Consider the following 16465-nt stretch of genomic DNA (forward strand, 5'->3'; position numbering starts at 1 on the left):
TATTCTCTTGAGTGGTGGTCATGGCCAGTCTGGATGTAGCCTCCTGCAAGTGCTTATATGCTCCAGAAGAAGCATAGTTGGGGTACCAAGGGCTTACAAAGATTTTATGAAGAAGGTCTTGGGAGTACAATCTATATATATAGAATGGGGGCTCTGTCATAGGTCTTTGATACAAGAGGCTGAAGTTCACATGGGAACCAAGCTGTAAAAGATTGAAAGGCTTATAGAAGCCCCCATTGTTCTGTAGGCATCTGAGGTTTAAAAAAAAAAAAAAAAAAAGTTCAGCACGCATCTTTGCTTGCCTTGAAAGGTATGAGCTCACTTTTCCTGTGACTCTAGGAACCTTAATAGTCAAGAGGACAGGAGGAAGACTTGCTGATTGGTTGATACTTGACAGATCACTTAGGTGCTGGCTTGGAGAAGTACTTCCTGTTCCTGTCCTGAGGAATATCTAGAACTCCTTGCATATTTCCATAGAAAAATCCGTGGGGTTCCCTATGATGAGGCACCATACCCAGTGGTTCCATTACAGATGGAAAGGGAAAGGACTTGACTACAGCACCAGGCTGTTGGCAGTTTCTGCTCCTTTTGACTGTTCCCATCTCTCAAACTGAGTACAGTGGACCAGTTACAGAAGAGTATACCTGGATAAGGTTTCCTGTAGGGCTGTGGAATAGTCTGGTGAGCCTGTAATATCCTAGTTATTTTTCCTCTCTGTGGGAATGGAGGAGTTTTATGTTGTTGCTGCTGTGCTGAGGTGGTCAGCAACTCCTTATGTATCACATTATTTATTGGGTGAACATATGCCACAGTATACTTGTGGAGGTCAGAGGACAACTTACAGAAGTTTTTCTTCTAATATATTGGCCCCTGGGACCAAACTCAGGTTGTCAAGACTTGGCAGCAAGTACCTTAACCTGCCGGGCCATCTCATCAACCCACACCATTATTACTTTTCTTCAGCTGGAAGTTGAGCTTTGCTTAGCAGGAGATTAATTTGTGCTAGAGCAAAACATCAACCCTGGGACTGGGCCTCCTGGATGATCCAAGGTCTGGAGGGATGAAGTGGGGCCAGCAGTAGAAGTCTGGGAAGTCCCAAGTTCCAGACCTGCTGAGACAGGTCTGTCTGGATATGGATTGGGGACTGGTGGCTGGCCCACCTATCAGGAGAGACTATGCTCTCTGCCCATTGAGGCAGAGCGGGGGTCTCCCTGGGGCTGGAGACTCAATCCAAGACCCAGAGCAGCCCTGGATCTGCTGCAGCAGGCAGCTGCTGTGCTCCAGGGTCAAGTTAATTGAAGTGACTGGAGGAGAGGGTGGGGAGGGGTTAGGGGCAGGGCTGACTTACTGGACTTTCCTTCCCTCCCGTGTGGCTCCCTCCCTTCGTAGCTGGAGGAGCCAACTTCAAACGCCTCTCCACCTGCCCCCCAGCTCTCACCAGGGAGGCCCCATCAGCCGGTAGAGGACCTGGTGTGACTGCCAATTAACTACTTCATTGGCAACCCAAAGACCCAGAGGACCCAGGATCATGTGTTTGGCCTGCTAGAGGGAATAAGGGAAGGCCAGACCTTGAGAGGCCTATGGTAAGCAGTTGGAGCCTGGGGGAGGGGGCTGGCCTGGGCCAAGATTCTGTGCATGGCCACAACCCAGGGGAGACACTTTCCCTATGCCTCATAGAAACCCCAGATGTTTATGATGGTACCCAGTAAAATGACCATTGTTGGTGCTGGACTTCCCAGAACCCTTTCCTCTCATGCTGGGTTAAGCCTGAGTTGTAGGGACTCCCTGGCAGCCAACCTGTTCCATATTGGTGCTGGATGTTCTTCTAGCAGTCTCATTGGCTGAATTGGCTCTTGTTCTTAATGTGGTTTGATGGGTTAGTCTTGGCACCCTTTCCAAATGTTGTTCCAAATGACTTTCAAGACTTTTCAGGAGTGCTACTACATTTGTTCTTCAGTTGTTGGTGCTGGTATCCCAGGCAGGAGCCCCTACCCCACCCACTTCTATGTGGGAGTTTGTGGTATGCTCAGTTCAGCTCTCCTGCCAGGGCTGAGAAGCTGAGTCCTGTCATTTCGCTGGGTTCACAAGATTAATTTTTGAGCCTAAGTAAGCTGGGGACCTAGAGGCAGGTTTGGGAACTGCTCCATTTGGAGGAGCTGGGGTCTGAGGACCTTAGCTGTCTCCCTAATGTGTGAGCTTTCCCCCAGCACCAGTCCTTTCCACTTGGGGTGGGAGGAAGCTTGTTGGCAGGCTTTGTTTGAGGCTTTGCTTCTGCTGTCTCTAGGCCTTCCCTCCAGCCTTCCCCTTCCATTGGGGGTCTTGGAGCTCTGAGCCAATGTTTCTGCCATGGTTGTTGTTTGTTTTGTTTTTTTTGTGGGGGTAGGGGTTGGTTCCTATGGCTGGTTGTAGCAGAACTATTGAGGAAGAGATTCGAGTTCCCATACTGCATGAGAGCACAGTGGTTCTACCCCCAGATCCCATCTTGCTTACCCAAAGAGCATGAGATGTATGTGTGAGAGAGAATATCCAATGTCAGGGGATGGGGGTGGGCTATGACTAGTAGGTATGGGTTTGAGCATGGTCAGGGGTGAGGCTGTACTCACTTCTTGCTGTACCCCCTCCCTATCCACTCCCTGCACAAGGCCAGTGAGCCCTTGCACATCCATTGTACGCTAGGTACTAACTTTTCTGCCTTTCCAATGTAGACCATAGTGCCACCCCTTGCCTATGGTACCTGTTCTCTGTCTCCTTCCTAGTCCTTCAGAGGCTCAGTGAAAGTACTTCCCCATGCCCCACTACATACCCCACAAATGTTCACAGAAACATGGTACTGTTTGGTATTTAAATCTCTTTTCCCTTCTCTAGGACTGCCAGGGCTTATCATAAGCCATACCCAGAGTCTGATGAGATTTTCGATCCTGCCATCTCACAGATGAGGGGCACCCTTTGTGGTGACTCCAAGTGTCTGTGGGGCCACTCCTTGTGCTGCTGGGAGGCTTAGGTTCTCAACCCCAACCTGATGTCCTCTCCAGGTGCCCCTCAAGCCCACTTTCTACGTTTTACCACTGCTGCTGGCATTTCTGGTGTCTGCTCTGGGCTGGGCTAGGCCCCGGTCCTGCAGTGTCCAGGAGGTCCTCCACCACTACCAAGCTGTCATCTTCCAGGACTTGCAGGCCGCCATGCAGTGGGCTGGGCTGGGAGCCCAGCATACAGAGCCTGGGTCCCGACACCACCACTTCGTTCAGAAAAACCTGACTGGAGCTGGTGGAGGTCAGGGACAACCAGGGGCCTCCTGTGATGCCCAGAAGGTATGGGGAGGCACCCCCACCTAGACCTATCTGTTCCCTCCTCAGGCCCCGGCCCCACCCCTGTCCTGGCTTTCCTCCCTTTCCATCTCAGGAGCGTAGCATCCTATTATCTATCGAGTCCCTGGGTCAGACCCTTCTTGGGAGCATGGCCGGAGTTCCCCACAATGCGTTAGAGAAAGCGGCATGGACAGTGGCGGTGCGCACCAAGGCCGTGATGCGCAGACACTGCCGGACATCCACCAGGGTATGTGTCCTCAGTCACCCTCCCCAAGGACCGCAGCACCAGTGGCCTGAGGCTTTGGGCTCAAGTAGGGCCAGTTGGCCTGGCAGCCACCTGCTTCCCACAGGGCTAATCATGAGCTGTGAGATAAGGGCAAGGATCTGTATGCACTCACTCACAGCTGGTCCCCACTGGCAGATCCTGCAGCCCAGGAAGCGTCCAGTGCAGCAGCGGAGGCGGCTCCTGCTCCGTGCCTTATATGCTGTCGCCACCTGCTGGGAGAAGCTCTTTGCGCTGAGTGCCATGACCACCAGAGAATTTTAGCACTGCCCCTGTTCTTACTCCTACCTCTCACAGAAGACTGGAAGCAAACTTTGGTTCATGTTTTGACAGTGCCCCCTCTCTCAGCTCAGACTACCTGCACTCAAAGCCCAGGATGTGGAGAAGAGATCACCTTCCTTCATGACACCCAATAAGGCCCCAATAAATGGAGCTAGTGATATGGCCTGATTCTTCTACCTTTGCTTGACTGGTTATGGGCCCTGGACCACCCAGGGATCTGCTTCTTAGGGACCTCACACCTGAGCAACGGCAATAGTTGTAGTTCCCAGCCTCATACAGCAGGGGGCGTGGGTGGGACATTGGACCTGTCCTCAAGTAGTGTCCAAGGCAGAGAAGCCCCCTACCCCCACCCCACAACCTGGTTAGGGATTTTAAAACGTCATGCATCCGTCCTGCCCAACTCTGGACCGGAGGAGAGGGTGGAAATGGAGAGGAGGGGAAGGCTGAGCTTGGTGGATTCAGAGCAAAACAACCGGATAAAGGAAACAGGACTCAGAGGAAGCCAACCTTGCTGCCCTGGCCACAAACGAGACCAGGCCATTTCCTGCTGCCCCTGGGGGATGGGCAGGGTAGGGTGGGGGACAACTCCACAGACTGCCCCAGACTTGTCTGTTGAACTAACTAGACTGGCCCTAGTACCTACATAAGCCTAGGTGTCTGCTCTTCAATGATTCTAGCCCTGAACAGAAAAGAAGCAATGTCCCCCAGGCTCCTTGCCTCATAATAGAATGTGGAGTCCAAGAGTCTCAAGAATACCTTGCTCTGTGTCTGTCAGGCAAACAAGAGATGAAAAAGGCAGTGGTAGGTACAAGAACAAGAAATAGCCCTGAAGTTCTTCGTGCCCCCATTCCTTGGTGCACATGCGGTCTGCCCAATGGGACTTCTCACAGTTGAGGAAGCTGAGACATGGAGAGGATATAGGACCTTCCTTAATTACACAGTCAAGTACTAGAAGAGCTGGGATCAGATTTGGACCCAGAGTATGATGTGTAGAAGAAATGGAACTTTCTGGATATCAGTATGCATTTAAATAATCTATGATTCAGATTTCTAATGGTCTCACAAGCCACCTTGGAGCACAAACAGGACATTTTGGTTCTCCATGGGGTAGGAGGCAGTATGGAAAAGTACAAGGTGGGGGTGTGCCAGAGAGGGCCTAAGTACACAGACCTTCAGCAAAGCCAGGCCTAAAATGATTCTCATTCTCTCTCTCTCTCTCTCTCTCTCTCTCTCTCTCTCTCTCTCTCTCTCTCTCTCTCTCCCTCTTTCCCCCCCCCTCTCTCTCCCTTTCTCTCTCCCTCTCTCTGTATGTATGTATGTGTGACAGCTAGTGTGAGAGGATGAGGGGAAGCCTGGATCATTGCAAGATCCTGGGCCTAGGGCCTGGATAGGTAGTCATCTTGTTCCAGGAAATACCGATAGAGGAGAGAGGTGGATGGCTATGGACCTGGACTGATGACTTATATTGGTGAGCTCTATTGGGCATGCTAGGGTATAGCCAATGTCCCAGTGCAGAGAAAAAGGTCCAGTTTTGTTGAAATATAAGCCATAGGGCAGCAGTACTTGACTAAAGAGTGATCAAGTCAGATCTGGAGAAAGTAACAGTGGGCACTGAGCTGAAAGAGGACAGTATGGACAGCCCACCTTGGAGATACCCATGGACCCATTTTTGCAAAGCAATCTGTACTTATACTTGTCCCAACTTTAGATCCTACTGGGAAATCACTTGAGACCCAGTGAGCATCCCACAAATACTGCCCATTTTGCTGTCCTCTCCTACTGTTTAGAGCAATCAGGCTGGGGAGGTAGGCAACAGGGTGTCCTGATTCTCAATTTCTTCTCTTCAACTGAGGAAAGATCAAACAAACCGCAGCCTCCTGGGACTGGAGGTGGAGTAGAAGCCTCAAGAGTTTCAGGGAATATACGTTGATGCCTAAGCCCTGTATCAGATTATACTTTTAAAGATCACCTGAATTCTGCACCCATGGCTCTCAGCAGGAGCCCTGGGAACTCAGCCTGTGGTTATCAACCCACTAGAATGACTGTCCTCTTGCAGGACAAGGACAGGTACAGAGCCCTCAGGATCAGAGTGGAAGGATTCTAGGTCCTTTACACTTAGCCCAGGGACCTAAATGGAGGTCCCCAGGGCTTCTTTGTAGTTGAGGACAGGGCATATCCTCATGCACACCTAACATACTCAGCACAGATACTGTCCCACAGTTGCTGGCTGCTGAGCAGCTAAAACAGACCTTGGAGATGCTGAGGCTGAGACATGGAGCTGGAAACTGCTGGTATTGTCCTATCCCACCCAAGCCTTTTCAGGGCTTGACTTTGCAGGGAGGTGGGGCTCTGGCACAGAAGAAAGGACTGTGAGGATCACAGATGGGAAACACCCCACCCCACCCCCACCCCCCGCCCCAAGGCACTGGCCAGGCCTGTGCAATTTCCTGCAGCCCAGGAACCAGGCCTCCATATGTAATCCTGGAAGACAGACTGGCAGGCTTTGAAGGAGACTGACTGGGTACCACGGCCTCCCACGACTAGGAGCCTTTGAAAGAACATCTGGAACTTGGGCAACAGCTATGGATGACAAGCTAGTCCTTTAGTTTGCAAATCCCAAAGTTAATCTTGACTTTGCTACTTATGTGTTAACCCTGCTCCACCTCCCATGATGCAGCAGAGAGTGAGGGCTGTAGCCTCTTCTGTGTTAGGACAGCACTTCCCTACCCTGCCACCTACCACACTAGCCTAGGAGTGTGGGAGAGCTGAATAAAGGGAGCAATAGGAATAGGCATGTCTTTTTTGTACCCTGTGAGCACAGAGCCACAGCTAAGCATGCAGAGCTCTGAACTCAGCTACATTCCTGAAGTTGGGCTCACTTCAGCACATGCTAAAATTGGAATGATACAGAGAAGATTAGCATGACCACTGTGCAAGGATGGCACACAGATTCATGAAGCACTCCATATTTTCTCTAGTTAGCAGCTCTGTATCACACACAAACCTTGAATGGGAGACAATGAGAAGGCCCAGGCTTGGTTCAAGTCCATCTTTCTTAGGCCAATCCATTGGTGGATATCACACCAGCACTGAAATCCTGTAGTAGATGTAAAAGGAGGTTCAGTTAAGCTAAACTAAAACTTAAATAAAAACAAACAACTGGGTTCCTAAGAAGGCTTGGGCAGCACTATGGACACAGGTGTGGAGGAGAAGGAAGTATCTGCTCCCAGACCTGCAGAGTACCTGGCCTTGTGGGCTTGTGGGCACTAGGCCCCTGCAAGACCTGCAGGTGTGCAAGAAGGCTGCTTGCTTCAGCTGTGGCTAACTGGAAATAAACAAGGCCCTCTACTCCAGGAAGCACATATTCCTGGGAAGCGGGTGGGGGTGGGGAGAAGAGTGAGGCAGGTGTTGAGGCCTATTGTCCCTGCCAGAGGCCTTCAGGACCTAGGGGTGGGGGGAAAGGGACAGTCCCCATCCTGCCCCCTCCTCAGGAAGATTTAGCTTTGTAAACAGAAAGCACACACACACGCGCACACACAGCATACCCTGCTCCACTAGAATCTGGAATAACCAGCAAAGAGGTAACACCTGCTATGGGAAGTGAGTCCTTGTTTGAGTGGAAATGAGAAGGTCAAGCCCTTGGCAGCAATGCAGTGCCTGTTGTGGGGGAAGCGAGACATCCTGGGGTACTAGCTCATGGGTCCCTTGCTGTGCTGACATTTCTGCTGCTGTCTGTGGAGGAGACAGCAGGCTGATGTCCCCTGGGAAGCACTAGCTAGGCCTTGTTGCATACCAGTCCAGTTGTGACAGTTTGTGGCTCAAGAGAGAGGCAGCCAGGGCTCACCAGGTGAGCAGGCTCTGTCCTTGGACTGCCCCTGGCGCCCCCTACCCGGCACAAGGCCAGGGGTCAGGGCTGCAGAGCAAGATAAGCCCAGCTTCCTGCACTTACTCCCAGAGCTGTGACTCCCAACACTTCCTGTTTTTTGGAGGGCAGACAGGGGTGTGGGAGATTGGGCAAGGTGGTGGGGGCTGGAGGCTGGAGTCATGAGACAGAGGGTGGGGTTACAGGGACAGGGGCTATAGGAGAGGGGATGAAGTCATGGAGGGCAGGGCATGGATACAGGGTGAGGTAGAAGAGTGGGAGCAGATTCTTAGGAGATTGGGTAAAGTTATAGAGGCCAGGGTTATGGGTGGCATGTCCCTAGAGGCAACAGTGGGAGCCTGAGTTGGGCACAAAGTGGAGCTGTGGTTAGCCAAACCAAAAGAAGGAGTGAAGCCATGATTGGGGTTCTGGGAAACCTGTGAGATCTTGGGGAAAGATCCCTGGGAACAGGAGCCAAGGGACCAGAAGAGCACTGGTTAAGAGCACTTACTGCTCTTCTAAATGGACCTAGTATGCACTTAGGCCCTGCCTTTCCCAGACCCTCAGAGACAACTACCCTCTATGAACACTCTTCTCTCCTTGGTTAATTCCCTTCCAATCCTGGAGCAGAAGTTTTGTAGGCTTGGTAGTAGTTGACATAACCCTGCATAATCTTAGTTTGGAGCTAGGCATGGTGGTACATGCTCTTAATACCATCACTTGGGAGACAGACACTGGCAGATCTTTGTGAGTTTGATGTCAACTTGGTCTATACAGGATGTTCCAAAAGAGCTAAGGTGACAGGGAGACACTGTCTCAAAACAAACAAACAAATTTAAAAAGAGGAAAGAAAAAAAAAAAAAGAATCAGGAGCAGCTGCTCTAGCACATGGGTGTGTGGTTCTTAACCTATTGTTCAGACATTGTCATTAGAAATATAAATTTAAGAAATTTTATATTGTGTTCACTTGTCTTGTTGACCTGTAAATAACTGAAACCTCAAAAAGTGAATTTGAGGGCTGGAGAACTTGTTCAGTGGTTAAGAGCACTTACTGCTCTTCCAAAGGACTCAAGTTTGGTTCCAAATACTCATTTTAGGTGGCTCATAACTACCTGTTACTCCAGTTCCAGGGGATCTGACATGTCTGGCCTCTGTGGACACCCACATACATGTGGTATATATTCATACACACATGCTGGGCGTGGTGATGCACACCCTTAATCACAGTGCTCAGGAGGGAGAGAGAGATTACTGAGATTGAGACTGCCTCGTCTATATAGTCAGTTTCAGGCCAGCCAGGGATAGTTTCAAAGCAAGCAAGCAAACACCCCCACCCCAAAGACTATTAATATCTTTTACCTGTATCTATAACTGTTAGATAGTTAAGATGTGTTTTGGATAAAGCTTCTAGTTTTAATTTGAAATATAATTATTGAAAAGAAAGTGTTTTCTAAATTTGTAATTATAGCAGTAGTTATAATAAGACATTAAAGAATCATCAAGTGGGAACTGGAGAGATGGCTCAGAGGTTAAGAACACTGGCTGTTCTTCCAGAGGTCCTGAGTTAAATTCCCAGCATCCACATAGTGGCTCAAAACCATCTGTAATGAGATCTGGCGCCCTCTTCTGGCCTGCGCGACACATGCAAACAGAACACTGTATACATAATAAATAAGTAAATCTTAAAAAGAAAATCAAGTGAAAAAAAGAGATATAAAGGTTATAGGTGTGAAATGTATTTTTGGTAAAAGAAGACTAAAGAGAAGCACTGCCTTTGGATACAAAAGGATTTTGAATGGTAAGGTAAAGACTGTTCTAAAATGAAAACAGACAAGAATAAAGTTAGAAGATTAAAGTATGTTGTAGAATGACTGTGAGAACTAAACTTAAAGAATTTGGACATGGCTACAACTATGTTAAGAATGAAGTTATTAAAAATTTTCAAGGCAAAAATTCAATTCCCTGAGATAAAATTAATGCTGCATTCTCTGTTTACAACAATAAAAGTTTTTAACACTATTAATCTATTCTTTGTAAATTTTACCAAAACAAATGACAACAACAAAAACTGGCTTAGGAGGCTAGAGAGATGGCTCAGTGGTTAAGAATGCATAATGCTCTTGTAGAAGATCAGAGTTCAGTTCCCAGAACCCACACTGAATGGCTGACAACTGCCTGTAAATCCAGCTCCAGGAGGATCTGATGCTTCTGGCTTCTGTGGGTACATGCACTCATGTGTACATACCCACCCCCAACATGTACACAAAATTAAAAATAAATAAAAATAACTGGTTTAGAAAAGCAAGGACTTTGCCGGGCGGTGGTGGCGCACGCCTTTAATCCCAGCACTCGGGAGGCAGAGCCAGGCGGATCTCTGTGAGTTCGAGGCCAGCCTGGGCTACCAAGTGAGCTCCAGGAAAGGCGCAAAGCTACGCAGAGAAACCCTGTCTCGGAAAACCAAAAAAAAAAAAAAAAGAAAAGAAAAGCAAGGACTTTGCTTTATTTTTTTTTTAAACAAGACATTAAAAACCTGTGATTAGATTTTATTTTTATATGTTTTATACATTTTTCTCATTGGATCTGGTCTTCACTTGCTAGATATCCACTGCCTTAACAGTAGGGAAAATTCTGTTTAAAATAATTATTCCTGCCGGGCAGTGGTAACGCATGTCTTTAATCTCAGCACTCGGAAAGCAGAGGTAGGCGGATCTCTGTGAGTTCGAGGCCAGCCTGGGCTACAGAGCAAGATCCAGGACAGGCACCAAAACTACACAGAGAAACCCTGCCTCGAGAAACAAAAACAAAACAAAACAAATTATTCCTTGGGTTGGGGATTTAGCTCAATGGTAGAGCACTTGCCTAGCAAGCACAAGGCCCTGGGTTCGGTCCTCAGCTCCAGGGTGGGGTGGGGTGGGATGTGTGTGCGAAATTTCTGTGCTGGAGAAATGGCTCAATGATTAAGAGAGCATATTGCACTTGCGGAGGACCTGAGTTCAGTCCCCAGCACCCATGCATTTTGAATAGCTTACAACTGCCTGTATTACACTTTAGCTCCAAGGGGATCTGATGCCTCTGGTTTCCATGGATACCAGCCCACACATACATATGCACGTGTGTGCATGCACTCACACACAGCACACACAAATCTTTAATGGAAGAATTATTCCCAACATCCACATAGCAGTTTACAACCATCTGTAACTAGCTCCAGGGGATCCAACACCCTCTTCTGGTCTCCAAGGGTACCAAGCATGCATATAGTACACAGACATACATGTAAGCAAAACACCCATACACATAAAAATAAATTAAAAAATTTTTTTTCGCCCCCTTCTCTTTCTGCTCTCTCCTTCCGTCTATCCTCTAAACCCCCCCCCCCAATAAAGCTCTAAAAAGGTTTAAAAAAAATTTTTTTTCAAGACAGTGTTTCTTTGTGTAGATCTGGCTGTCCTGGAATGCTCTTTGTAGACCAGGCTGACCTGGAACTCACAAAGATCCTCCTGCCTGTGCCTCCTGAGTGTTGGGATTAAAGGCCTCCACCATCAGCCACCACCACCAGGCAAGAGCTCTTCCTGCAGAGGACTCAGGTATAGTTCCCAGTGCCCACATGGTGGTACTGTCTTTAAGTACAGTTTCATTGGGTCTGATGCCCTCTTCTGGCCTTCACCGGCACTGCATGCATGTGGCACACAAACATATATGTAGGCAAAACACTCAAAAAGATTTGATTTTTTTTTTTTATTTTTTTTAGTCAGGATTTCTCTGTGTAGCCTTAGCTGTGCTAGAAAATTCTCTGTAGACCAGGCTGGCCTCAAACTCACAGAGATCTGCTTGCCTCTGCCTCCTGAGTGCTGGGATTAAAGGTATGTGCCCAGCTGAATTTGCCTATTTTTAAATTGCTAATTGCTTAAAAAGATTTGTTTAGCGGGTGGTGGCACACACCTTTAATCCCAGCACCCAGAAGGCAGAGGCAAGTGGATCTCTGTGAGTTCGAGGCCAGCATAGTCTACAAAGCGAGTTACACAGAGAAACCTTGTCTCAAAAAAACAAACAATAATAATAATAGTAATAATAATGATGGACAAATTCATAAGATAGAAAAGAGTTTATTGTTTCTTAGGGGCAGGGAAATAATAGGTTTTTATGGAGATGATGAAAAAGCCCTGAAGTTACATGATAGTAATGTTTCCCAACTTGAGTGAGTATTCTCAAACCACTCAATTGTGTACTGAAGGCTTTGTGTAGGATAGAGCAGAGTGCTTTCTAGTGGCAACTAGTCATTTCCTCTTAGTGTGAGAGCAGAAAGCAAGTGAGACCCTGTTTGGAACAAGTTCAAGTTGGAGCAAATTCTGGGCAGAGCAGAAGCTAGTATTAGGTTTTCTAGAGTACAGCTGAGTTGGGAGCAGGGGAGATTGAGACCTCAAGTAGGCATGCTCACCCCCTGCCTGCCGCATCTTGACCTTGTTGGGGCAGGAGACTTTGTGTGGTGTGTGACCATTGGTTTCCTCAAGAATATTCGAAGTGGTGATTATATATCCCGAGGAGACCCCTACCTGTTCTCAGACCCTCTTCTCTGGGGATTATTTCACATGTCACCCAGGCTATTCTAGGGACAGGCTATTAAGGGCTGAAAAGGGTGGGCAATTGAAGCTTAGACCTTTTGGGCAAGAGAGAGATAGGATGAGGAGTTAGGCTATGGCCTTAGTCTGTGGTTCTACCTGGGAGGGTGGGCTGCATCCTTGGAGGGGTGAGAAAAGTCTCCTCAAGTAGGATGATAGGAACCGCTCCCCCCCCCCCCCCAGCCCAGCACTGATCCACTGCTGTCTTTGCTGATATGATCCTACTCATATCCCTTTCTGATCTTGCTCTGGGGTATTTTCTGCCCTTTGGAACTTGTAAATTTGAACTTGCTCCAAACTGGACCCTTACTAGCCTTCTTCCCTGACAGATGGGAAAAGGGTGTTTAGAGAACATCCTGCTCTATCTTCTCTCTGCAGAGACAGTGGGACCACACCAGCACACTTTGGACCTCCACCCTACTAACCAAGGGAAGAGGGTCCTCTGCAGGAATAAAAGTATAGAATTTAGAACTAGGGAAGTGCCCTGGACCTAGGAATGTTGCTTTGGTCTGCCTGCTCTGGGCTGTCTGTCCTGTACTTCTTGGTATGTCCATAGGTTGATGGGAAAATGCCCCATTCCAAGTAGATATACACTTGGGGACTGCTCCCATGCATTCAGGAAGCAGGACTGGTCAGGCCTATCTCTTCTATCTCTGCTTGGAGCTTGTCTGACTTTGTCCCTTTTATGTATCTCTGTCCTCTGTCACTGCATGCTAATTATAGAGGATAAGACCCCAAGTGCAGCTCCCCTTACACCATTATTTGAGGTAATGTAATTCATACTGGTCAATGTAGAGATGATACCATCTTGCTTCAGATGCAAAATACTCCTAAGAAATCCTCACATCTTGTGTACTCCTCCCTAAACATTCTGGGAAGCTGGATCCCTGTGCATGGACCCCCATGAACATCTAGCCCCAGGCTTGTTTCTGGTAAGTCACAAATGGCCACCCTCATTGAAAGCCATATGGTTACAGCTTCATAGTCATGCTAGGCATTTCACACTCCATGTGGGTGAATCTTGGAATCAGCTGATATTGCAGGACATATGGGAATGCAGGGTAGGGCAGGCCTCTCCTCCAAGAGTGGGAGCTTCCGACTAAGAAGACTTACTAGATATGAAGTTTTTATGTATGTGTTCAGGGACCACCTCCAGGGTGATTGTTCCATCCCTCTCTGGACGAATGTGCTTGTCCAGTAAGGGACTTTGAAAAGGAGATGGTCTGAAAAGAGGCCCCCCAGTCCTGAAAGGAGCCCAAGCATGGCTAGTGAGCTGGGAGGCTTAAGGTACACGGTTTGAGCACTGCCTTGGTCACTAAACTTATGTCTGAGCCAGGCCCCCTGGGGGAGCAGAGCAAGTGTAACATGGTGCTGCCCCTCAGGGAATATTTTTGAGATCTAGTAATATATCTGCACAACCCTGCAATTCTGCCCGAGTGAAGAATGCTGTCCTTGGCAGTACTTAGGGCTTGTAGAAGGAAAATGCAATCCAGGCTAGGAGCTGATGATATCTGAGAGCCCAACTGGAAGGATAGAGGGCAGCTTTGTGGTAATCTCTGTGGTCAATGTTTATGGGAAACACTGTTGTTCCTTATGCATGGATGCTAGTGCTCACTGAAACCCTTTGAAAGAAAAAAGTTTAATTAAAAATTAAATATAGTGTGTTATATATGTATATATAAAAGCAAAGTAAAAAATACAGTCTCATTCTAGAAAATACATAGCAGAAAAGAATTAGATGGTTCAAAAACTTAACCCTGACAGAGACAGCTAGCACATCCAGGGCCTGGGCTTCCTAGGGAAGGCCAGCACACAGGAGCCCCCAAAAGGAGGTATGTGAATGACAGAGGTGGCACCCTGAGGCCACCAGCTCTAAAGGCTGCTGCATAGTCTAACATACATCTGCGAAAGGAAGGGAGCGACAGGGTCCTGACACTTGGCCACATGCTGAAGCGCTGAAGGGCAGAGAGAGTGCCTAGCCTGAGATACAGGCGCTGTAATAGACTGCGCTGCTGGCGTCAGACAGCGCAGAAATGAGGCTACTCTCCTCTGGACACGACATGGCACGCGGACCCAGTTTGGCCAGCGCCATGTGGTAGGGAAGTGTAGTGGCATCCGGTCGAGTCCGGCCGCAGTTGAGATACTGGTCGAATTCGGTGAGGTCCACATCAGCCCAAAGGTCTGCGGTAGGCTCCAGTTGCTCTGTTCCCTCAAGAGGCGCGGCCTCAGGTGGTGGTGACAGAGGACTGGGGTATGGGCCTGGCGTGCCCAGGGTGCCGTAGTAGAGGCCCGCGAGCGGCGCAGCAGGCGGCGCGGTCCTGAGCGCCTCAGCCAGGGGCGCCCCGTAGCAGAAGCTCGGGTCCCGTGCCAGCTCGGGGGCATAGGGCGCCCGGAAAGCCCGCACAGCGCAGTCCTCGGGCGCCAAAGGCGGTGGGAAAAAGGAGGCCTCGCCAGGCTCCAGGCCGTCCAGAGGCGAGCGCTCGGGCGTGGGTAGTCCCAAGCCATCGAACTCCGCGCCCAGCGTGGGCAGCTCCCGGAAGGAGCGGGCCGCGCCTGAAGCTGCAGGGAAGGGCTCAGGCGGCGCAGACGGCTGCACGAGGCCCGGGAGCAAGAGGCCGGGCTCCAGCCTCCGGGCCTTGCGCGCCTGTTTTTTGCGGCGAGGACGGTACTTGTAGTTGGGATGGTCGCGCAAGTGCTGTACACGCAGCCGTTCGGCCTCTTCCACGAAGGGCCGCTTCTCCGCTGTGTTCAGCTCTTTCCACGCTTTGCCTGTGGACAGCGGGAGCCTGTTAGTGGACCGCCGTCGGACGCACGACCTGCCAACCCTGCGTGCGCCCTGGGCGCTCGGCGCGAATATGGAATAGAACCTTGAGCCCGACCCTGGAGCCCCAGATTCCGACACCCTCTCCCGCCAAGTTCCCTCCCTCACCGCCCTACTTTGTGCTCTCGACTCTTACCTAGCATCTTGCTTAGTACTGCGTTGTGCAGATCCGGGTTTTGCTGCGCCAGTCGCTTACGCTCGTCCTTCGCCCACACCATGAAAGCGTTCATGGGCCGCCGGATGCGCAACTCGTCGGCCGTTTGGCGCTCTCCGCGGCCGAAGCCATAGCGCCCTGACTCGGGGCTGCGCGGTGGGCTCCGCGGAAGGCTGGACGGCGAGGCGGACTCGGCGGGCGAGACGTTGGTGACAGGGAGGCCGCGCGGCTCAGCAGCGGCCCCGAGTCCCGGGGCCCATGCACAGTCGCGGCGGGAGGGCGGGTCGTCCTGTGCGCCGTAGCCGGGCGGCGATCTCTGCATTCCAGCTGGGCAAGGCCTGGGCGGAACGCAGCGCGGGAGCGCAGAAGACAGTGGCGGGCACTGTGAAGCCAAGTTCGGAGGGCTGACGGACGTCGGGTGGAGACAGTGGGGATGTGGTAGCTTGGTGCCAGGAAGGCATCCCAGATATAGAGACACCGGGCCAATCCGCAGCAGAGCAGGCTGGCCGGGGCGGGGCTGCCCCCTCTGCGGTGGCTCCCTTTTTTCTTCCTGGCAGGATCCAGCCGAGGCCCCCCAGCGCAAAGCACCGCCCCTCCCCCGCGCGCACTGTCTCTGAAGAGACCCCCGAGTAGCAGAGGGCTGCTGGTGTGGGCTGAGGCTCAAAAGGAGGGGTTCTCCAGAGATGTCAGTTTTCAGAGTGGAGCTGTCACCCCACCCACAGAGACAGACCCCCGGGCAGTATTGAGGGGAGAGGGCAGCGGCATTAGATTGGATGAAGGAAGATTTATTTTAGAACCAAGTTCTTGGGAGGTCACTTTCATCGTGCACCTCGGGAAAGGGGATGGTTTTTCGGAGATGTTCTTGCCTCTTCCTGTCGGTTGACACTCCCAGATGCTGAGCTCAGTTGGGTAGTTTGAACTCTCCAAGTTCTGCCCCTGAGGCTGAGGAAAAAGTGGACCTTTTTATCCCTCTCTCATACCCAAATTCTGGGACAAGGCAAAACATGGACCTGGTCCACAAGGAAAAGGTAGACTGGTAGGCACAAGACACAGCCAGTCCCTGCTTCTGTGTGGGGGCTGCTGTAAGCTGGTTTCCTTACCCAGGCCAAACAGCTGTCTCAGAAAGAGACAGGGGCTGG

General features: G+C 50.2%; 2 protein-coding genes and 1 non-coding gene across 3 annotated transcripts; 2 read left to right on the forward strand and 1 right to left on the reverse strand.

Annotated features, from left to right (window-relative positions):
* Positions 1-28: 28 nt before the first annotated feature.
* On the forward strand, positions 29-4033 carry C4H20orf204 (chromosome 4 C20orf204 homolog). Its single transcript, XM_076571448.1, has 4 exons — positions 29-1583; positions 3033-3308; positions 3400-3552; positions 3727-4033. Exons 1-4 carry the CDS (start codon positions 1581-1583, stop codon positions 3850-3852), a joined length of 558 nt encoding a protein of 185 aa, XP_076427563.1. The 5' UTR covers positions 29-1580; the 3' UTR covers positions 3853-4033.
* A 2705-nt stretch (positions 4034-6738) lies between these two features.
* On the forward strand, positions 6739-6843 carry LOC121829283 (U6 spliceosomal RNA). The gene has a single exon (XR_006072050.1). It is a non-coding gene; the product is annotated as a U6 spliceosomal RNA (small nuclear RNA).
* Positions 6844-13971: 7128 nt separating this feature from the next.
* On the reverse strand, positions 13972-16354 carry Sox18 (SRY-box transcription factor 18). Its single transcript, XM_006994584.4, has 2 exons — positions 15309-16354; positions 13972-15120 (listed from the first exon to the last, which is right to left on the reverse strand). Exons 1-2 carry the CDS (start codon positions 15646-15648, stop codon positions 14327-14329), a joined length of 1134 nt encoding a protein of 377 aa, XP_006994646.1. The 5' UTR covers positions 15649-16354; the 3' UTR covers positions 13972-14326.
* Between the last annotated feature and the right edge of the window lie 111 nt (positions 16355-16465).

This window comes from Peromyscus maniculatus, chromosome 4, assembly GCF_049852395.1.
Source record: "Peromyscus maniculatus bairdii isolate BWxNUB_F1_BW_parent chromosome 4, HU_Pman_BW_mat_3.1, whole genome shotgun sequence".
Taxonomy (NCBI): domain Eukaryota; kingdom Metazoa; phylum Chordata; class Mammalia; order Rodentia; family Cricetidae; genus Peromyscus; species Peromyscus maniculatus.

Bases quoted from the DNA above. Each gene is read 5' to 3' on its own strand.
- C4H20orf204 (XM_076571448.1), top strand. The intron at 3,309-3,399 runs GTATGGGGAGGC...TTTCCATCTCAG, and splicing joins CCTCCTGTGATGCCCAGAAG to GAGCGTAGCATCCTATTATC. The intron at 3,553-3,726 runs GTATGTGTCCTC...CCCCACTGGCAG, and splicing joins ACTGCCGGACATCCACCAGG to ATCCTGCAGCCCAGGAAGCG.
- Sox18 (XM_006994584.4), bottom strand. From the start codon at position 15,648: ATGCAGAGATCGCCGCCCGGCTACGGCGCACAGGACGACCCGCCCTCC. The intron at 15,121-15,308 runs GTAAGAGTCGAG...CGCTGTCCACAG, and splicing joins AGTACTAAGCAAGATGCTAG to GCAAAGCGTGGAAAGAGCTG.